The sequence below is a fragment of the Carassius gibelio genome, chromosome B2, assembly GCF_023724105.1.
Source record: "Carassius gibelio isolate Cgi1373 ecotype wild population from Czech Republic chromosome B2, carGib1.2-hapl.c, whole genome shotgun sequence".
In the NCBI taxonomy this organism is placed as follows: Eukaryota; Metazoa; Chordata; class Actinopteri; order Cypriniformes; family Cyprinidae; genus Carassius; species Carassius gibelio.
In genome coordinates this window covers 15,786,549-15,809,563 of record NC_068397.1, presented here as the reverse complement: position 1 = coordinate 15,809,563, position 23,015 = coordinate 15,786,549, and the positions used below count along the sequence as shown (strand labels likewise).

General features: G+C 38.8%; 1 protein-coding gene across 6 annotated transcripts in view; it reads left to right on the top strand.

Annotated features, from left to right (window-relative positions):
* Positions 1-1,781: 1,781 nt before the first annotated feature.
* LOC127951082 (collagen alpha-1(XVIII) chain) overlaps positions 1,782-23,015 on the top strand; it is a 45,613-nt gene continuing 24,379 nt past the window's right edge. For 4 of the 6 annotated variants that reach the window (XM_052548724.1, XM_052548722.1, XM_052548723.1 and 1 more), the window contains exons 1-3: positions 1,783-2,040; positions 2,135-2,205; positions 16,131-16,678. In XM_052548724.1, the coding sequence (XP_052404684.1) occupies positions 2,009-2,040; positions 2,135-2,205; positions 16,131-16,678 (651 nt within the window). In that variant the 5' untranslated portion in view covers positions 1,783-2,008. Of the gene's footprint in view, positions 2,041-2,134; positions 2,206-16,130; positions 16,679-23,015 lie in introns of all 6 variants that reach the window. The other 2 variants (XM_052548721.1, XM_052548726.1) reach the window with 2 other exon arrangements.

Here is a 23,015-nt window from a genome sequence, read left to right as displayed (position 1 = left end):
TAGAAATTTCAACAACATCACGAAACGTTTAAACAATCTCATGTTAGTCTGTTGAGCCATCAGGAGGCTGGGAAACACATCCGGCAGTGTTTGTTTGTATATCTGAGGAAAACAAGACTTTTCTATAACAAGTCCAGGAACTGACCGCTCCTTTGAGACCTACTCTCACATGTTGCTCCACTAACGTATATAATGTTCATGAACTTGGGTAAATACAAATTCAGTATTGTGGATGAATGAACTGTTCCCCACTACTGATCTGATCGCTGGTAAAATCTTGTTAATTCTCAATTTTTGCCCAGATTTTTAATCTGATTTACAGCTGGAAGAGTCGATGCTAGTTGCCTAATGTTAAAATCTGCTCAGATTTTAAAAGTCGTGTTGTATATTCCAGTCTTTATTGGTCTACAGTGCATTGGTGTTGCACATTACCTGCAAACTTGACTTTATAAACTGGAGAGCATGAGTTCTCCAATAATGCTATGTCAGGTCAGGGGTATGTCAGGTCATCTGCATTCTCCATCATTTCAGAGTATTTCCCATTAGATAATAATCATTTCAAGACCAGCTAATTGCAGGTTGTTGACAAGAACCACCCATTAATTTCTCGCCTTATCAAAAGGCTTCATCGTGTAGACTTTTTTTGGGCTGAAATATGAGAGCTTAAATGGACCGGGGTGAAGACTCTCATGATGATAACAGGGAGCGCATGCTGATGAAGAATAAGAAGGACTCTTGTGGAGCAGGATCTTTTGTTCAGGACCAAAGACTTCTGAAGACGTTTTGTCTGATCTGTGCCCCTGATTTGTTGCATTGTTTCAGGGAGAAGTATGAATGCCTTAAGGCAGCTCTGCAAGGTCTCTGAAGGGACAGGATGGGGTTTAAAAGCCCCCTGGTGAAAGTCAAACAAGGCTTTTGCCTCCCAGGTGGTCCTTCGTGGATGTTATTCTTCAGTACTTTAAGTAGGTCTCTCAGGAGTTTGCTCAGTGTGGAACATGAATTCTTCATCTTCACAGTCTTTTGTCCCTAAGTCTGTACTCTTGTCTTAAAAAGCACCAGGGAATAATGAGGAAATCATTTTAGCTTAAAAATGGTGGAAAGACAATTGGATTGATAGGACTGTTTACATATCCTTGGTTATTTGTTCTTGCATGTTGATGGACAATACAGTAATATTAACGTTCATAAGTCAAAATGGGAGATGTAAAAGGTGAACACAAACGTTAAGCTTGCTAAATCTGATCATGGTGCCCCAGTATTTTCTGAATATTATATTAATATCAGTTATCAGTCCTCAAATTTACCTGGAGGTTAATTATTTTTAAACTATTGGTTCCCATTCCAGTGGATTTTTGGTTGTAGTTTTATTTACGAGATTTATAGATAGATAGATAGATAGATAGATAGATAGATAGATAGATAGATAGATAGATAGATAGATAGATAGACTGCTGATAAGTTTTGCCATCTACAAAACATTACAAAACATCTAGAAATATATTAAAATAGAAAACATTTATTCTAACAGAAAAACGGAAATAATACTTCACTATAAAATTTCTTTCTTTCTTTCTTTTGAATGCAAGAAAACTTCGTGTTTTTTACAAGAATACAACATAATTCAAATTTCGTCTCAATAAATAACAGTACAACATAAGAGAATTCGTAGGCAATCCGGGCTTGTGCTGTAACTCACAGCCAATGACGATAAAAAGAGACAAAAAAAAAAAAAACATACTTGTTGAGGGATTGAACAGCCGAGCTGTTTATGGGGTCACTGCACTAAAACGGATTTGAAAGAGTGGAGATCGTCGTTTCTCAGAGATTTTTCGGGGTCGGATTTCAGCAGTCTGTAGCGCTGTTTAGTGCTGAGACTGAGGCAGTCTTTGTTCAGTCAGTCTGAAGTGAGAGACTGGAGAGTCAGTCAGGAGGAGAGAAGTGAGAGAGGACACACAGACAACACTCTGGAGGAAGTGTTGATATCCACGTTTTATATTCCGCTAATCTTATGCCCAGACTGCTGAGGAAAATGAAACTTTGGTAAGTGAATGGGATGAACAGATAATTCATCATGCCATCAGTTATTCATATGTTGTAGTGTATCTTGTAGTTTTACATCACTGCATTGGTTTAGGCTCCTGTCGTGGCTCGTCGGTGCGCATCTCGCCTTGATTTATCGCTCATCTGCGCTTCATGTGATGGAAGGTAGGTGAATGCTTTAAAATATTTAAAACACTTTTAAGTCAACTATTATTATTGTATTGACATGATGTACGCCACAGGGTTGTACTGAAATGCAAAACGAATTTTGCAAAACTATTTAAAAAGTGAGTAGCCTACAGTACAGTTATATTAGGAGCTATTTCGATGATGTGACCCATACAATATAATTATAACTTTAATTGATCCTGTACAGTTGGTATTTTGGTTGATTTAGTCACATTCAATACCACATTTTACTTAAATTTAAACAGGTTTTTTTTTTTTTACAATATCTTCTCTAAATTTTATTTGACAAAGTAGTTGTACGTGTGAATGGGGAAATATTAGTGCCATTATGCTAGATTTTTACAGGAAAAGCAGCAAATCTGACACCTGTATAAATATATATATTTACCAATGGGCATTTATATGTTGTAAAGAATATGACAGAGTTGTATACAGGTAAGATGATGACTGACGTGTACTGTATGTATGCCACCATGCATGCTTGATTTGATATATTGCTGATTTATAAAAATGAAACCACCCTTTCTTATTCTTTAATGAAGGGCTTTACTTGTAGATCTCATTATCACTTATGGTCACTTGGCAAACTTCTAATTTGATTAAGATAATCTTAAAATACCTTGGAGATGAATAACTTTATTGATCTCATATGTGCATGTGATTTCAATTTAGATGCTTTTATCCAAAGCGACTTACAGATGAGGACAGTGGAAGCAATCAAAAACAACAAAAACAGCAATGATATATAAGTCCTATAACAAGTCTCAGTTAGGTTAACAACAGATGAAAAAATAGATGTCTATTTCAGGTATTTGTCCAATATTCAAATGATATTATAAAGCAACATTTTCAGTTATTTTATTTTTGGTATAAAGTTGGTGTTTTTGATTGTTTAACCCAAAATTACATTTTTGATAAGTGGACGAGTAGAAGAGATGCACTGTGAAATTCGAATGTTCTCTCCTCCAGGCCTAGACATTGTGATTATCTAAACACTGTCTTTGTATTATGAGTTTTGTGTGTAGGTTTAAAGGAACTTTGTGCGTCAGTCCTAAGGAATCGCTTGCAGAGGTTATAGTGCATCTGTTCTACCAACCATTGAACAGCATCCTTATAAAGAGCAAAGTGTGTCTGCTTGTCATCAGGTGTGATCTGGCTGCCTAGAGATTCAGAATTAGGTGACATGCAGTAAACATCATGTTGTGTGATGAGCCCAGTGTTGTCGTTCATTGTTTGTGGGCACCAGCAGAACAGATCGGAGCGGGCAGGCGACCTCTCTTTTAGAAATAATGTTGTGTCTGCTTACATTGCTGTGCAAAGTTTGCAATAGTTTCACGGCCTGCATTTTTCAACACAATTATGTGCTCAGACGTCTTGAGTGGCCAACAATTGAAGGATAAACTGTTCAAATAAAGTCAATCCTTCATATCCTTTCTCTGCTGGTTAGTTAATGAGCTCACTGTCTTTAAAAGGCAATCATCCAAATAGCAAGACAGCCATGTAACTTGAGATGCTCTCCACTGACCTGAAGAGCTCCATCAGTCCGACTTTGTATCTTGTTTTGTGAACACTCATTGGTTGGTCATATTAGTCCATATCATCAACTGGCTGTAATGTTTACAGCTTTTAATGTAAAAAGTATAATTAGTATATGCTGCTGTTAAAAAGTATTTTTATATTACATGTTTCAGGATTCTTTGATGAACAGGAAGATCAAAAGAACAGCATTTCTTTGTTAAATTTGAGCAATTAATTGTATATATACATAGAGAGAGCGAGAGAGAGAGAGATAAATTTATATATATAAAATATATAAATATATATTTTTTTCTGAAGATTGAAAAAAATCTGATCATTGACTTGATTGAGTCTTCAGATATAAAAAGGAGTTAATACATTAATACTAGAAAAAAAAAGTATATTCAAATAAGCTGCTTATCGTACACTTATTTTGTGAGTGAAAGTAAGTGAACGCTAAGATGCTGTTCAGGATTTTATTCAGGTTTATTTGACCTATTTCTCTTCCCATCTGGTTATGCTGAATAGTGTTTAGCTCTCCTCTTCTGGCAGCCTTTATCCGAAACCTATTTAGTTCTTGTTCAAAAACAAAGAGGTTTGTCTCATTGTAGCCTATGGGCTGATCAATCCCATTTGCCTTATAATGAAGTTAAAAGTGTTAAAAGCACTTATATAGTAGTAATATAATATTTGTTAGGAACTGTCTACCTTTTTTTAGTTATACTGATAGCCAAATACTGTTTTCTCTTTACCTTTGAAATAACACTGATGTCCCTTAAAGATAAGTTGAGTTGTTTCATATTCTGTATTTGTAAAATTGGGAGAGACTTTGAATATCTAATGTGTTGTGTTTGAAGCTCAGCTTCAGAACTGAATCTGTCTGAGGAGCGATCAGACACTCTAAAAGCTCCATCAGCGATCTGAGTGACACATAAACAGATCTCTAGACATTTTCCCACTAATTACCATATTCTTTTCAGCATGAGAGTTGCATCTTTTAGGGAGATTATTGAAGTGAAAGCTGGTTCAGCTGCTGCAGTGATTCATTTCTGCACTGCTCATTGCTCATACGTTACTTTATCTTGTTACTGATTTAATAAGCGGTGCAAAAATGGTCATTTGTATGTTGGGGGGGGGGGGGGGGGTTGTGCGTGATTTTCTTTGTATTTGATGCACTAATTTATGGATTCATTTTTTCTGCGGTTGTCACTATATTTCTGAATTCTTCATATTGGGAGGAAGGAACCCCCAAAAACCAATTAATGTTCAGCATTAATCAAATTCAGCTTTAATCAAATGCTAACGTTAGTCTAATACCTTCAAGCTCTTCCCTGCTGTGAGAACACCTGTCTGGGAACTCTACATTTAACAAAGCCGTCATATTGAAAGTGTCATTTTTACTCAAGTGGAAAGTGAAATATAATTTTTAGTTTTATTGTTTATCTACCATTTTTGACTGATATGTGATCATTGTTGTGGTCTGTGGCTTATGCATGTCAAGCTTTGCTCTGTGGGCTCCGTTTTTTTCCTCAAAATAAAAATCTCTGGTTAGATCCTTCTTAACACTACATTGCAGTTGACCAGATCACCTAAGATGAGTTAGTTGCATCTGTCCTTTGTTTCCTTCATCAAGTCAGATACTGTAATATGCTGAAAAGCACACTGACCTTAAATGTGACATCATCGTTGTACAGGAAGTTCTGCTCCACCGTTTTTCTGATATACAATACATCCATTTAGGCCTTACAGTGATATATTACACACATTGGAAAATCCACAGCATGGAAAAAACACATCAGCCCCTCCAGCCCCCCAGACCAGACCAGGGTCACACTGAGTTTGAGAATGGTCTGAATGGACAGCCGTTGTCCACTGTTGTGTTTTCGTTCTGTGTCACCTAACTAGTAACTAGGGCTTGTCAACAGTGTGCTTGATTACCTAATTTCTACAGACAGTCAGTCCTGGACACACTATAATCACCATGAAAAGAAAGGTATGCATGTTAGTGTGAGTTTCTAAGTGTGTTTGTATATAAAGTCACAATAGGGAGTACAATCAGTAGCACCAAGTAAATAAATAATTTAATTAGTCTAAATAAGCAGGCGGTGGTATATTCTTTAGTTGTTTAAGTCTAATAATAATGTGATTTTGCAAGTGTGTTTGTAGGTTTAGTCACCGTGGGGAGCAGAATTGCTACAAATACAGTATATATATTTGAAGCAATTCTGTAGCATATACAATTTGTAGCATATACAATTATATATAATTTTTTATTATTATGATATATTTTCATTAATAATTATTATATGTTTGTTTATCTATAAAAATAATTCTTGTTTAATTAAAATTAAATTTTTTATAAATATTTATTTATTTTGTGTAGATGATGTTACTGTTATTAATAATAATAATTATTTGCTAATTCAAGAATCGTTATTTATTTATATATGTATTTATATAAAGGTTTTCCTCTAACCATATATTGTCTGTCTGTCTGTCTATCTGGCTGTATGTCTAAAGCCTTAAGTTAAGAGCATTGTTCAAGGGCACAATTGCTTGGTTCTTGAAAGTAACCCTCCACAGCACCCACAAGTATGTTTCTCTATAGTCAGTACTCTGCTCCTCTAATGATGTTAATTCAGTTGGTTGTCAAATCTCATTGGATTTTTCTTTACTCTCACAATAAACCACAAATATCCAAATTCAGGCACATTTAAACCAACTGTAATATTAAAGGTCATTGCACACTGAGTCCAAAATTTTTGTCTGAAATTTTCGTACGTTAAAAAATAAATACCTTACAATGTGTCAATCACGTTTACACGCAGCCTCTGAAACTTTTGAAAATTCAGATCAGGTTAAATTTTCTGCGTTTTTGCATCTGTAGCAAGCCTTTTGATAGTAAAGGATGATGAATACTAAAAAACGCATACAGACCTTAACTTGGTGTTTTGCAAATGTTATTGACAGTTATACATTTCACATTTAACAAAACGTTTGGTCATGTAATGATGTGCACTCGCTTCTAAAACCTGTTTAAGCCTGGTATTAACATCAGTCTTGGTCAGTCACAAACCCTGTTTCCCATATCAAAACATTGTGTTAATTTACTATGATTTATTTAACATTATTTTAAATCCACAATCACCCCAAAAAACCTTTCGTGGAGCACTTGTACTCTTTCTCTGAAGATTCTTTGCCTAGCTGTCCTCCATGCAGTTTGTAATTACTTTTGGGAGTCTCCTCTTCCATTGTCAGTCAACTGTGACCTCCAGGTGGGTGATTGAATGATTGAGGCTGGACAGAACATGGGGGCCTGGACATTCCTATCATTCTCCGCCCAGGAGTCAAGCCTATCACAGACCCTCAGGGACTCTGCATTACAATGAGCATTGTAAACTCCCTAAAACATTACCTGCAGACTTCACCAGCACTTATGAGAAGTAGTTATAACATATAGTATGTCCCGCTGTTGCCACATTCATGCTGAACTCCTGTTCATATTCAGATAATTGTGTAAAAGCTGTGATGTTTTGATGTTATACCAACAGTTAGTTCTATAGCCGTTCATTAAAGTTATTTATTTCATGGTGAAAATTAAGCAGTCAAATGTAATACAAATAGGCACTGTAAAGATGGATAAAACTGAACATTTCCTGCCCTCTACACACTGCAGAAAGCTGTGCATACTTTCATATCTATCAGAAGAAAAAAGCGGGTGGGGGCTGATGCCATAAAGAAAACATTTTACACAGAAGCAGCATTGAGTATGAGCTTCTCTCTGCTCTTATAGGTGTGTGAGGAGGTTATAATGACCTGAGTAAGAGCAAACACTAAGCTACTGTCTACTCGGACACAGCTCCTCCCTCCCACCCAACTGCTCAATCTGATTGGCTCAAAAAATGTACTTTCTGTGATGTCACACACTGCTTTATGTCATATTACCAAAGAAAACATCCACAAATACATATGGCTGCAAGCCATAGATTACTAGGCCACCAAAATATTTGGCAAGATCTCGCTTTGGTGTGGAGGTGACCGTGTTGCTGGGGTCTAGTTACCTGTGTACCTAATAAAAGGTTCATCTTATATCAAATGATTTAGGTGAAGTAGTTTGCTCAAGGCAATGGGCTCTGGATATTTGGAGGAATTTACTGTAACTGTAATAGATGGGTGGATGTATTGGCTACTTGTTTCCACTACAGTTCATGCTTAAATTTTCCTGTGCTCTGTTTTATGCATATTTACCACATACATACAGTGTCCCCAGAAATTAGTTGTATAAATGTTTTTTTTTTTTTTTTTTTGCAAAAGTGCACTTTACAGACAGTGTCCAGTGGTGTAAAATGCATGAACTAGTCTTACAACTTAGACTATCTATCTATTTATCTATCTATCTATCTATCTATCTATCTATCTATCTATCTATCTATCTATCTATCTATCTATCTATCTATCTATCTTTGTTCTTTAAGACTGGTCGTAAATATTTAAAGTCAGTTACATTAAAACATAGATTTGTCTAATTTAAATGACAAAGGCAAAAGTATTTTGGATTGTGCATCATGTTCTTAGTTAATGTCATAATCTACACCCATAATTACTCTCTATGTTAACTTGAGAAGAACCAATTTAATACTTCCATTAAAAATCACCTTGACCAGTTGCTTAAATTCATTGCAAAAATGTTTCAGAAAAGTTAAGTTAATTGTAAGAAAAAATATATACCAAAAAGGATTTGCAAATAGTGGTTTGTTATGCATAACATTTAGCAATTTGAAATGTGACTATAGGTTCACATAAATTTGAGGTAACTGTACAGAATAAGCATTTTTTATAATTTAGCCAGATTTGTATAATGAAGTCTTGTTTTTGTATTATGTACCTCACAAGCAGCCAGCTCACAAAGTTTGCTTTCCTGAGTTGTAACTGTGGGGTTTCTGCTTTGAAATGTTTGAAGATGAAGATGTAAACAACTAATCAGACTACAGGCTACAAAATATTGTCTGACATCAAGTATGCTACTGCCCTTGAGTAACAGCCCATGGAGTCACTAAAAAAAGGAAAAAGCTGACAAGTGCGGACATTACTGAAGAGCCTTTGGAGTGTGATTTTGATTTAATGTGGCTAAGCACTGTTTTTGTTCACCCACGAAGCCTCCTTCATTTTGCTAATTGATTACTGAAGCCTGGCTACTGTCAGCTCCTGTTCTCTCACTTGGGCTGATGCTAATCCCTCAGTACTAAAGCCCTCACACGAACTCACAACCAATCAGTCGACCACCACACAGATAGTAAAGTCAGTGTAGTGCTCAAACTCATAATATGAGTATTTCAACAGTTTACAAAGAAAGATGTTTTGATTTAAAATTAGCAACAAAGTTTTAGCATGTTGGCTAATCACTTTGTTTACATGTCTTTGCTGGATTTGTGTTGGTGGGGTCCACAAAATAATTTTTGTTGTTGTTGTTGTTTGTCGTTTTTTGTCGTTTTAGTGAGTCTGTTTGAGTGAACAAATGGTAGATTTTTCATTGTGGTAGAGTTTCTGTAACTCACCACTAGGGAGAGCTGGATGATCACTGTAAAATCACAAGTCCTGACACACGTAGTTAGTTAGACTGTTGAAAGGGTTAACATTTTAATCCATTTACCGAATTCTCACAAAATTAGATTTTAGAATCCGTAGTTATTATTTTCAATTTTTTTTTGTTTGTTTTATTAATCAAAATCGCAATGTCTAAGTACTACTTTAAGTGCTCTGAGAGGTTGAATAATTCAATAATTGACTTTTAGACTTTTTTTCTGTATAATACTGGCTTTTTTGGTCAGAGAAACCAAGTGGAAATCAGGTGTCTAGCCTTTATTTTTGAGTCTAGCTCTTAATTCAGGCTTTGGCATTTAGAGGACAGTACTGTCTAATTGCTTTATAAGGCATAATGCCCTTGGGTGGAGGCCATGGCTGCTAATTGAGATTTTCAATAGACAAGAAATCCACAGTATTGCACAACTGATGGATTTTGACAATAAACCAATTATGAATGTTGCTGGGGTACAGAAAAGGGAGTAATGTGGTCAGTTGGATGGGAACATCATCTCTCCTGCTTAACCTTTGGGCCTCAAAGATCTCCTGAACCTAAAACAACAGGATAACAGTTTAGGCTCCTTTTTGTTTACACGAGACTCTATAGCAAGTTGACCCTCTGTCTTCCTTATTTTTTTACCTTTGCACTCTTAAAACTCTTATTTTCAGGGTACTGTAAGAGTTATACTTTAAAGCGCCCACACACAGTAGGAAGTCAAGTGCTTACGGGATGAACAGGAATGTATACAGGCATCCAATTGGTAAATGAAGCAGCATATATTCAGTGTATTTAATGGCTAAAGGGCATTTACAGCAAGTAACAGATATTGAATAAGATGTTTAAAAAAAACATCTTCTAGTTTGACAGATTGAATGCAAAATTAGTAGGACTGTTATTTTGAGTGGGAATGTAACTTTTGGTGCTTCTGTTCTATGTAAAACACAGCCTTTCTTCTCCCAATAAGCCTGTTGTAAATTAAACGCTAAACAATCTGCAACAATCATACTCGAGCACACACTGTCACTCTATGGATCAGAACAGACTCTCTTTGTCAGTATATTGATAATCACTGAGCTGTGGAGTCTTGGCTGATGAATCTGGCTCAGCATTTCCATGCCCTGATTTTTCCCTCTGCTTGCAGAGCACAAACTCCTAGTTTTCCCATGTTCCTGAACATGGAGGCCATCCAGAATATAGTCGGCCCTCTGAGAGTTTTCTGATAACTCCATAACGTAGGCTAATGTTTTGAAAGTACTTTACTGCTTATAAGTTTGGGGTCATTTGGGGATTATTGTTATTGTTTGTTTTATTGTTTTGTTTTGAAAGAAATAATGCTTTTTTTCAGCAAGGGTGCATTAAATTGACCAAAAGTGGCATTAAAGCCATTTATGGCGTTACAAACAGTGTTGGTGCTAATGCATTACAAGTAATGTGAGTTACATAATTACCTTTTTCAACTAGTAAAGTAACCCGTTTCTTTTAATTTACAGGAAAATATCTAAGTTTCTTTTTCAGATAAGTAACCATTTATTGACTGACAGCTCTCCTGTCCCCCCACTGAGATAAATCAGGAATAAGTGTTGTGTGTGCTCTGTAAACATTGTTACTGTATTTCTACACTACGAATATGCATTTGCTCATCTCAATCGCACAAAAACAGATCCAGTATTTCTTAAAATTAAAAAAAAAAATGTGAAAAGCAAACTCTCTATAATATTACGCATTATTATGCATTATTAATGATTATAATGATTAAACATTAACACTAAAATTCTAAATGTATTTAATCCCATTTTATTTACCTTTGGTGTCTTTGTTGCTGACCTTCAATGAATTCAAGAAAACTAATAAGCAAAAATGACTTTAGATAAACATAACATTTGTTTTTTTTTTTTGTTTTTTTTTTTGTGATTGAGAGGAATGCAATAAACTTTTTTCTTTTGCATCCTATTCTTCATGCATTCCAGAATGGAAGCACAACTGAAAGGTTTGTTTGAGCTTTTTGAATTCCATCAGCCGGAGGCTTATTCATGTCAGTTTTTGATGTAAAAGGGCTTTTATATTTGCCAAAAAAAAAAAAAAAATCTTTATATCAATGCCAGATAAGAATGCCAGATGAGAAAAAAAGTAACATCAAAGTAACATAAAGCATTATTTTCCATTAAAAGTAACTACCACAATTAGTTACTTTTCTAGGGAATAACACAATAGCTCAATGCATATCTTTTAAAAGTAACTTTGCCTTATTACAACACTGATTGCAAAAGATTCATATTTCAAATTAATGCTGCTCAGTGAAACTTTCTCTGTCAAATAATGCTGAAAAAAATGTAAAGGTTTCCACAATTATACTGAGCAGCAACTTTTTTTATTATTATTTGGTAGTAGTAAGAAATGTTTATGAACACCAAATCAGTATGTTAAAATCATTTCTGAAGGATCTTATGACTGAAGTAATGGCTGCTGAAAATTCAGCTTTGTCATCATGGGAATGAATTACATTTGAAAATGTATTGTAACAGAAAGCATAACAATGTAAATAAGATTTCAAAACAGTACAGTTGTTACAGTATTTCTCATCAATAAATGCAGCCTTTGGTGAGCATAAGAGGCATTTTTCAAAAACATTACAAAATCTTACTGACCCCAAACTTTTGCAGTTTGCAGATTTTTGATCCTTCTACTATGCTGATTTGGTGCTCATGCAGCGCTTTTTTTATATAATATCAATGCAGAAAACACTTGTGCTGTTTAATATATTTCTGGAAACTGAGATACTATTTCCAGTATTCTTGATGAATAGAAAGAACAGCATTTATTTGAAATATAATTTATCTGTATTAACTTTACTGTCATTTTTGATCAATTAAATGCATTCTTGCTAAAAAAAAAATTTAATTTCACCATCACTTTTACACCTTGCATTGCTGATCTATTACTGTATATTACTTTTCTATCTGTCTGAATTTGAACCAGAACTGATTTGTAGTTGCACTGAAAATGCATCTAGCATCCTTATGCCTTCTTATGGAAATGTGCTGCTCAGTGTGTCTTTACTTTGGCTGTACATGTCCTTATAAGCTGAAGAAAAACATTCAGCATGCTTTAAAACTTCATAGCTGCATGCTGTTGTAAAATCAATGCTTTGAATCCTTGTCAGAGGTGGTAACTGGTGGAGGGTATTTAAGAAGGGGGCCGAGGTTGGGGTCAGAGGCTGTGCATTCTCCCTCTGTGTGAGCTCGACAATCCCATTATGATCGGATATTTGGCTGCCCTGCTGAATACCAAAGTCTGCGTGGTGCGTGGGGTAGAGAGGGGGTCCTAGGGGGTACAGAGAGGAGATGTGCAGGAGGAGCGACATAGCGTGTTCTGACGGTATTGCAACAGAGGACGACGTGCGCTTAGCAGCATGGCGGCCCCGGTGCTGTCGCTGACCTTTCTGGTGCTCCTGAGCCTGGTCAATGACTCCTCTCAGATCCAGTGGTTCAAGTTTCTATGGAAGCCAGAGACGACCTCACCTGCTCCTGCTGTCACTACATCTGCACCCACCACTACAGCACCAGAGGAGAGCACAGCCCCTGTCTTCCCAGCCTCCCCTCCTCAGCCCACTGAGGGATCCAGCAAAGCCAGGGCTAAGAAACCTCTCAGAATGTGGAAGAGTGGTGAGTGTGGGTCAGAATGAGGGATGAGGGAAAGTAGGAGGTTTTGAATTTAATGTCATCATTGCCATCACAGAAATAAATTACATTTTAAAATACATTGTAAAAGAAAACACTTATTTTAAATTCAAATACGATTTCACAAGATTAATGTTTTTACTGTATTTCTGATTAAATAAATGCAGTCTTGGCGAGTATACGAGACATTTGTTTAAAAATCTTACTGACCCCACACTTTTTTTTTAAGGTTCAGCATGTTGAGTGTCATGATCCTTCAGAAATCATTATATTAAGCTGATTTGGTGTTGTCAATGTTGAAAACAAATAAAAGTTTGAGTATTTTTACTTTGCAATATTTTTGCAATCTGACTTAATTTAGTAACTGAATTTACCATGCTTTTAAAGTGAATGTGACTCAGAAACATCTAGGAAAATAATATAACAGATATCATGTACACATTTTATATACATAATTACTAATGCGGCACTCATCCGATCCCAGAGACTTCAATACTTGGTACACAATACACAATGACCGTAACTGTGGTTCATTTGTGAGTATGTGTCGTTTTGAGTAGAAAATAAACTCTAGATGTAACAAAATTGCAAGTTACTAAACCTAACAACAAAAGCAATGGTAAAACAGTGTACATACAGCTGGAAAACGGGGTGGGAAATCAACCGTTTTAATTATTCATACTCCAGTGCATGATGGGAACATCAGTATCAGAAAGGTTGAGTAGGTCTTACTTAATTTTATAATGTTTATATTCATGCTTAAACTTCTACAAACTTTAATTGAGTACCAATATAGAATTTACTTTGTTTTTTTAGTTTTTTTATTGTTTTTATTATTATTATTGGCTGAACTAAATTTTTCATATATCAGTTCCAATTATTTTTCTGTAGTGTTTACTTCACCACAGAATCATTTTTATCAGTGAGTACAGTAAGTTGACATGTAGTTGCAAAGCTTCTTGTCAGCAGAATGTCCAAAGTGAACTACAAAACTGTTTTGCCATATGTTTTTCCAGCAGGAGAGATTTACATATGTAAGATGTGTATAGTTACCATCTTACTTACTTTAATTTATCTAAATGTCATTTGGGTTTTATCTTTGTGTTCGGATCACTGAGATTATGATTCACCCATGAAGCCAGCCGATATTAAAGTGCTGCTTAACTGAATTGTTTCTAATTGTGCTATGCCATTGTTTGAAAGAGATCAGCCTGGTGGTGTTCGGTGAGCCCTCTTTTCTCTCAGAATAATGCTTAATCCCTATCACATGATATTATAATAATAGGATTAGGAGCAGGGACATTTGGGGTCACTGATGGAGCATCAATTGCAGGTCCACCTGCTGATTACAGGCAGAAATATTGTGAAATTAACCCTGGGATCCAAATGTGTTCTTTATCCACATCTCATTCATCCCATTATTTCATGCAGTCACTGAAGTAAATGTCTTGAGTGCATATGAATGTGATATGAGTGTTGGTCAGAATGAGAGGATGAAAATATGGCAAAAAGCCATTTTCATTGGTGAAGACACAAACATCATCACTGACTGTAAATGTATTTAGTTTCTTTTTTAATGAACTAACTGGAGAGAGGTATTTTACACGTTTGCACTTTACCGTTTTTCTCTTCATGATATTTGAATGTGATGACACTCTGTGCAGTATATTGTAGTAATTTATTTTTCTAATCTTAAAAAATGTAGTTGTTTTGCACCACTGTGTATTTTCAGCACAAACTTCTGTGACCTGTAATTAATTTTATATGAAGAGAATGTTCTCTCTCGGCTGTAATGAATGTTTGGCTGAGTTATGAAACACTGTTGTCAGAAAGACAGAGAATTTGCTAGAAGCCCTGAAGCCATGTAGAGCAGTTTATTTGGCATTTTACCTCATTATTATCATTATGAATCATGTCAGGTTTAAACAGCAAACATTTCTGAATGTTGTCAATTTGAGGACCCTTTGACATTGACTTTGACATGAACTAATAATACTATCATACTAAGATAAATTCCTAGATTTTAGCTCTTGTAAAAGTAAAAATGTATTTCACAATATTTGCAAAGAGACTGTATGATAATACCTTATTGAAATATATAGGATTAGTTCACCCAAAAAGGTAAATTAGCTCATAAATTAATATCCCTCAAGTCATCCGAGGTCTATATGACTTTGTTCTTTCAGATGAATCCAGTCAGAGTTATATTAAAAACTTTCTAGCTGTTTAATAGCACTCAGCCAGTGTTGCAGTGCATCAATCCAAAAGAAGTTAAATAAAAAGTGCCCATACTTAGTGCTCCGGGGGGTGAACAAAGTCATCCTGTGGTGAATCGATGCATTTTAAGAAAAATAACCATATTCAAAAAGTAATAATAAATTTAATCTAGCTTGTGCTCACTGTTGTAAAAGGAAGCAGTTCTGGACAGATGACGTATGGAGGTTGGTGTTGCGCAGAAGTAACAAATGCGGAAGAGAAGGGGAGAGATCGAAACAAAACAACAATCACTAATTAGAATCACAAAATGAGGATTTGTAAAGAAGAATGTCAGAGGATTTCGATATAAGCCAAGAGAAGACTGCTACTTTAAATTAATTATTACATTTTAAATATGGATATTTTTCTTTCAAAAATGCATAATTTGTTTTCTCCAAAAATTGATTTGAATGTAAACAGCGCTAGTCCAGGCAGATGGACTGTTCTGACAATTCTTTTCACACTTATTTGGACCTTGACAGTGTAACTTACTTAGCAGTCTATGGGACAGTCTCAAGCCTCCCTGTTTTAATCCAAAATATTGTGTTCCGAAGACGAACAAAGCTTTTACGAGTTTGGAACAATATGGGGGTATGTGATTAATGCAAAATTTTAAGTTGAACTCTATTTTATTTTTTTATTTTTTTGGAGCACAGTTTCTTTAATAAACATTAATTGAAACAATGGATTATTTAAGTTTTATATTCATTTTATATACGTTTCTGATCTTCATTGCAACACAGAAAGTTTTTAGACTTTATGCTCATGTATTGTTAGGAGAGACATGTTTTAATAAATGTTGGAAGGGATTTATATTGTCCTTCATTTGAATGATTCCCCCCGTTACTGTTTTTTTTTTTTTTTTTTAGAGCGAGGGTCCAGGGGTCACCTAGTCCTGACTGAACTAGTTGGTGTTCCTCTTCCTCCATCTGTGTCCTTCATCACTGGCTATGAGGGTTTCCCTGCTTACAGTTTTGGGCCTAATGCTAATGTAGGTCGACTGACCCAATCCTTTGTACCTGAGCCCTTCTTCATGGACTTTGCCATTATTGTGACCGTCAAGCCCTCCAACTCTCGAGGTGGGGTTCTGTTTGCCATCACAGATCCCTCCCAGAGGATTGTCCACTTGGGCTTGGCACTGACGCCTGTGGAGGATAAGACCCAGAGGATTGTACTGTATTACAGTGAATCAGGGCTTGCAGACACCATGGAAGTGGCTTCCTTTAAAGTGCCTGATATGACACAGCAGTGGAACCGCTTTACGCTGACGGTTGAGCATGAGGAGGTTCGGCTTTATATGGATTGTGAGGAGTACCACAGCGCCCCCCTGAAGAGAAGCCAGCAGCCCCTCAGCTTTGAGCAAGGCTCGGGAATCTTCGTGGCAAATGCGGGCAGCACTGGCCTGGAGAGATTTGTGGTAGGTCACTATTTAAAAAAAATTATATCTCAAATATTCATATTTTCCTAATTGGCTTTATCATTATTCAAAGTTTAAACACCTCACAATAGAGAAGAGCTGAAACCATATTGAAATGTATCATATTTTTATTCATATTTTCCTTATCCATAGTGTTAATTTATTGATGAGATGATTTGTTCCCTTTAACTAGGTCCCTCTCTACGTCTCGTCGGTGACCTATGAATTGGGATCTTGCTTAGAAAGACCAATCTACATTGAGAGTAAACTAAATAAGCCAATGGACATTGGCATGCGATGATTGCATCCAGCTGCTGCTGATCATCACAGTGTGAGCATAAAAAGGCAGCAGGAGCAAAACACATACCAGCTTTTTCACTTCAAAGGCGAGAAATCACATCATTGTGCTCCTGCCTACTCTAATGAGAGAAGAAGACTGATCGAGTTCAGCATGCTCTTTGGAGCACTTGGTGTTGGCGGTACGGTGCTTTAGAGGTGGTGGTTTTCCCTTGTCGAGTTGGTTGCACACATCAGGCAGCACTACCTCCTGTTTGTGTTGCAGGCGGCCATCTCCCCTGTGTGCTTCAGCATGCTAAAAGAGCTTTTTTTCCTAAAAGAGCATTCATGGGTGTGTCTTTTTATAGACAATGCTGCGTCTCAAGACAGACAACATTTCAACCGTGCATTTCTGGATGAACTGCAGCAATGGTCTGTGCATTTCAGGATACAGTCATTACCTAGCATCTGGTGATGGTCATGATCCCTGCCTTATGTGCCTGGGCATTTAGCATGCTGAGATGGTCTTTGTGGATGAATCAAGTTCTCATTGCGGAAAGATGATCATCTTGGAGTCGTGGGCCAAGCTCCATTACCTCTCCCTTAATCTAGATCTCATTCAGGCAGTAGCAAGGGCAGTTTGAGGGTAACACTGATGGCAAACCCTCCAGGGAACCAACCCTCAGAGGACCATCGCTCCTCTTGCACTCTGCAACCAGTTGAGCTGCCAATGGAACATGCTGGGTCCTCTACAAGGAGCATACCAGCAGTATCCTTTGGTGCTCCTCCTGACAACTGGATGTCGATCGCTGCATCAGAGTGTGAGCTGGAGCTTTCTGGAGAGGAAGATTCAGCTGCGCTGCTGCTTCCAGGCCTGTAAAAATGCCTGAATCGGATCCGGAAATAATAGCTATGCTTTCTCAGGCCACCGTGAGGGTAGGGCTCGAGTGGAGACCTCCACCATGTCCCAAGCCCTCAAGGTTGGACAATTGGTTGTTCTGGGTAGTCAGCACTGGTTCTCAACACCTCGCCCCAGTGCCATTCTTCCTAGGAAGTTCATGAGGGGCTTTCCAAGGTTGTGGATGACACATTTCTCTGCCGGAAACCGACCTGCTTACTGCTCCTCCCTGACCACTTTTGATGGTGGTGCAGCTAGGGGGTATACAGGAGTCCCCCTGCTGGAGTGGTCGGTTGAAATGCAGTTGTGTCGAACTGTGCCTCCCCTCCCAGGTCTGTAGGCACTCTTCTGGTCTATCTGGTGATGCTTGTACGGTCTTACTCCCAACAACATTACTGCAGGTTCTTCAGGCTAAAGCACTGAGGGACCTGCAGAAGGGTGGTCACAATCCAGAAGTTCTAAAAGAGCTCCACACCTAATCTTGTGCTCTGAGTGAGGAAGGTCACCGCGAGTTCTCTGCGTTGGGCAATGTACACACTTGTGGTCCTGGAGCGTCACCTCTGGTTGTGCCTGGTTGACATGAGAGACACCAAAGTTCAGTTCTTCAAGGTCTCTGTGTCCCAGACCAGCCTTTTCGGCAACACAGTCGAGAACATGGCCCAGCAGTTCTTGGCAGCACAGGAGAAGACTGAGGCAATCCAACATTCTGCCCCGGCGGGCAGCTGCTACCTCCACTCGTCCACTGGCTGCAGTCCCCCATCCTGCTCATTGCCAAGGGTGGCCCCCTGCATCCACCCCCACTCCTGTGCCTTATCCAGAGTAGCCTCAAGCAAGTGAATGAGAATGCACTTCTCCCTCCCCTGGAGGAGGGCTGGGTGGAGAATCTGAAAAATCTTGATGAGAGAGCGGTTGTCTCTGTCCCTGGATCCCAGAAGGGCATGGAGAGTCACGGATGAACCAACATCGGACCACACTCATCCTCCTCTATCGCCAGCAGGCAGCAGCGGGTGGTTCTAGCGCATCAACAAAGGCCCAACTCAAGCACCCTCTGCTAAACTGTGGATTCATGTAAGCACTGCACCACACACTCAGACCCCTCTTAGGGTCACCCACAAGCTACCTGAGTTGGGTCCCTGCATCCCACCTCGCTACCCCACTGTGGGTACAGTGGTGGTTCTGCTGGCTTGCACAGTATCTGAATGCATGGCTATCTCTACCCAGCCCTTCTTGCTGGCTTCCAGCCTCAGCTATGAAATTAAGTTTGCCTGACATCCTCCCAAGTTCAGTGGCATCCACTTCACAGCAGTGAAGGCAGCTAATGCTCCTGTCTTGCATGCAGAGGTCGCAGTTATACTGACAAAGGATGTGATAGAGCCGGTCCCTCCAGCTGATATGAGGACCCTGTTTTACAGGCCCTACTTCATTGTACCCTAGAAAGGTGGTGGGTTATGACCAATCTTGGATCTGCGTGTCTTGAACTGGGTCATTCATCCACCCCAGAGACTGGTTTGCAGCAATCGTCTTAAAGGATGCATGCTTCCATGTTTCAATCCTTCCCCACCACAGACCATTGCTGCAGTTCGCTTTTGAAGGAAGAACAAATCAGTATGAGGTCCTGCCCTCTGGGCTGTCCAAGTCGCCCTAAATCTTCACATAAGTTGCAGCCCTTGTTCCCTGAGAGAACAGAGATTTCGCATTCTCAACTACCTTGACGACTGGCTCATACTGGCTCAGTCTCAGGATCAGTTGTGTGCACACAGGGACTTGGTGCTTTCACACCTCAGCAGGATGGGCCTTCGTGTCAACTTGGAAAGAGCAAACTCTCCCCAATGCAGAGGATTTCTTTTTTCAGTATGGAGTTGGATTTGGTCGAACAGACAACACACCTCACAGAGGAACATGCACAGTCGGTGCTGAACTGCTTGAATTCCTGACCCGGGGTGGCCTGTGGAACATCCGGGACCAGGATCATCATTCCCACCTCCATCACTGGACACCTGTCCATGAAATGCTCCGGGTCCCCGCAATGCCAACAGGCCAGCCCAGACCTCCCCGCTGCCCCAGTGGAAGGGAGTGGATTGGAGAAATGGCACAGAGAGAGCAGAGAAACAGAAGCGCTGTCCCCTCCGGCAGGGCCCTTGGATTCGCATAATGGGGTGGGACACGAGGAAGACTGGGTGGACAGGACCTAGGGAGAGGGACAGGTCAAGAGAGAGAAGGGGAGGAGAGAGAGGGAGAGAGAGATGTTAAGGGTTCGCTGGGCATGCCCACATGTGGTCCTCTGCTAGATGGATGGCCGAGTCCAGTGACGTGGGACGGTGGCACTGGACCCACTCGGCTGTTTTCTTCGGTAGCCGAACGATGAATTGCTCCAGCACCACGTGATCGATGAGGTGTTCCACGTCACTCCCCTCGGCCAGTAGCCACTTGCGGCAGGAGTCCCGGAGCTGATGGGCCATCGCGAAGGGCCGACCGGATTCCCCCAGGTCCAGGGAACGGAACCGCTGGCGATGCTGCTCTGGGGTCCGGCCGACCTGCTGAATGATGGCCCTCTTTAGGTCGTCGAAGACGTCGGAGAGGTTCGCCACCGGTCGCTATTGTGCAACCAAATGGGACTCGCCCGAGAGCAGGGGGATCATACGGACTTGCCATTGGATCGCGGGGCCAGCCGTGCGCTTCCGCTGATTTTTCAAACAGTTCTAGGAATACTTCTGGGTCGTCTTGTGGTCCCATCTTGTGGAGGAGTAAGTGAGCAGGAACCGCGGGCAGTCCCATGGCCTCAGCGCGAACCTCCCAGTCGATCCAGCTCCGGAACCTCTCGCGGTCCTCCTGCTGGGCTTGAAGGATGGCGTGGAATCGCCGCTCCTGATCAGTTCTCAAGTCCAGCAGCGCCTGGTGTTGCTCCTGATGTAGGGCCGCAAGGGATGAAATGACGTCCGCAAATGGCATAGAGGAGGGACTCTGCATAGCAGAGTGTAGTAACTTCGTGAGAGGAAAGGAAGAGGACAAAGGGGTCGGCTGGACTGCTGATGAATTTATTAACTCAAACTTTATAAACACCGATGGTGACTTTTAGTTCCGTTTCCGGTTTGCGTCAGCAGTCGGTCTCTCTCTCGACTGCTTCTGTCTCTCCTGCCGTTTTATACTCTCTCCGTGCCAATTACTGAAACAAGAGACAGGTGTTGATAGTTTTTGCCCAAACCACTCACTTAACGCTCGTCTCCTGATTCTCTCTCCCGCTGCAGACTTCGCTAAACCAAGCCCATTTTCGAATCATTTTCCCAGTGTTATCGAATCTCACTGAGTGGGTAGTGCTATGACAACAGTGACTGGTCTTCTTGGGGAACCTAATTTGTCAGTCAAAAATGTGACATTGAAAGTGACTGACTGAAATGGAATGTCTCTGATGCAGGGAATGAAGACACCACCTCAGCTCCTCAGCAAAAAACCTGGAATGCATTGCACCTGCTGCCTTTTTATGCTCACACTGTGATCTGCAGCAGCTGGATGCAATCATTGCATTCCAATGTCCATTGGCTTGTTTAGTTTACACTCAAAGTAGAATGATCTCGGTAAGCAAGATCCCAATTTGTCAGTCACTGATGTGACATCAATGTTCCCTCCTTCAAGGAAGTTAAGTCAAGTCAATTTGAGCTTTATTGTCATTCTTCTACATGTGTGGACATACAGTGGAACGAAATGTCTTGCCTCACAGGACCATGGTGCTACATATATACAGACATACAGCAATTTAGTAAAACAGCATACACTTATACACAACTAACCTACTGACAGATTTTGACTATAAATATACTGTATATAAATGTTTACCTAATTAAAAAATACAGGGTTACATATGTAACTAAGATGATTTTATGTGTGCCTGGGGCCTTGAACATATGCCCCTTTAGTAAATTGACTGGCTCACACTGAAATTCACATCCACCTTGACAGCTCTAGCATTTATCATTGATGAATGATTAAAATTTGCTCAAGGTTATTCACAGCTACCTGGATAAAAGAAAGAGTGAACAAGTAAAAACTGTTCAAAAGGGGCAATGTGCTTAGATTGCCTTTACTATAATCTAACGCTTAAAGTGATTGTTTAGAAACATTAATAATCATAGTAAATGTAATCTTTAGAACATTTGGTTAAATATCAGTTTATCATACTATTCATTATAATGTTGTGACAGCTAAATTCACCTTTTGATTTTAGAGTTTTATTTTTATATTTGTTGAATGTTATATTTTATTTAGAAAAAATAGTAAAGAATTATTCAACTATATACATACTTTATTGAGTATTATACATACTTTATTCAATAAATAAAAAATGAAATAAAAAGTCTGGTTTAGTACTTAAGAAAAATGCAAAGTTAGGAAACAAAATGTCAAAACTTGTGAGATAAGAAGTCATAATTATGACAAATACATTTCAATCAATTGTTGGTGCATAGGCTACCGATTTTGTCTTGTGTGTTGGTGTGAAGTGTTTAGGGTTGCTTGTTGTCATGGAGAAGACCTTAGGAAGGTTGAATCCTTTGCGTTAAGTGGCATAATGCTAGAAGGGCCTCCTTCAAGGATAGATAAGCAACTAACAATGAAACTCTCACATACAGTATTCTACACATACAGGGTCGCCATGATTTTACTAAGTAAGACATGTTCCTCGATCAGCATCTTTTGATGATCCTGGATCAACATTATTGTCCAAAAATATAGACTTAACTCAATCTCTAGCCCTAAACCTAACCCTACCCATAATTTATTCCTAAAATCAGTGGGCAATTTTAGCTTATTAATTATAGCTTCTACATCTTAGATGTAGAAGCGCCTAACCCTGATTGTAAGCCTAAAACAGATATTTCCTGAAAAGTTATCCCACAATTCTGATTCATTGATTAGAATGTTTTTCCAGGATCAATTAGGATGTTGATATAGGAACATGTTGTACTTGGTGAAATCATGCTCACCACACATACAGAGAGAAATAATGCTACTTATAGACCTGGCTAAAATCCCAAAGGTTCCAGGTTCAGACTTGCAATTACTGTTGTATTCTCTTATAGAGTGTCAGTTTTTTTGTTGAGCTTTTGTTCTTTCACGTCTCCCTTCAGCGGTAATACTGATGAAAGTTATTGTGTTAATATGTGTTATCTG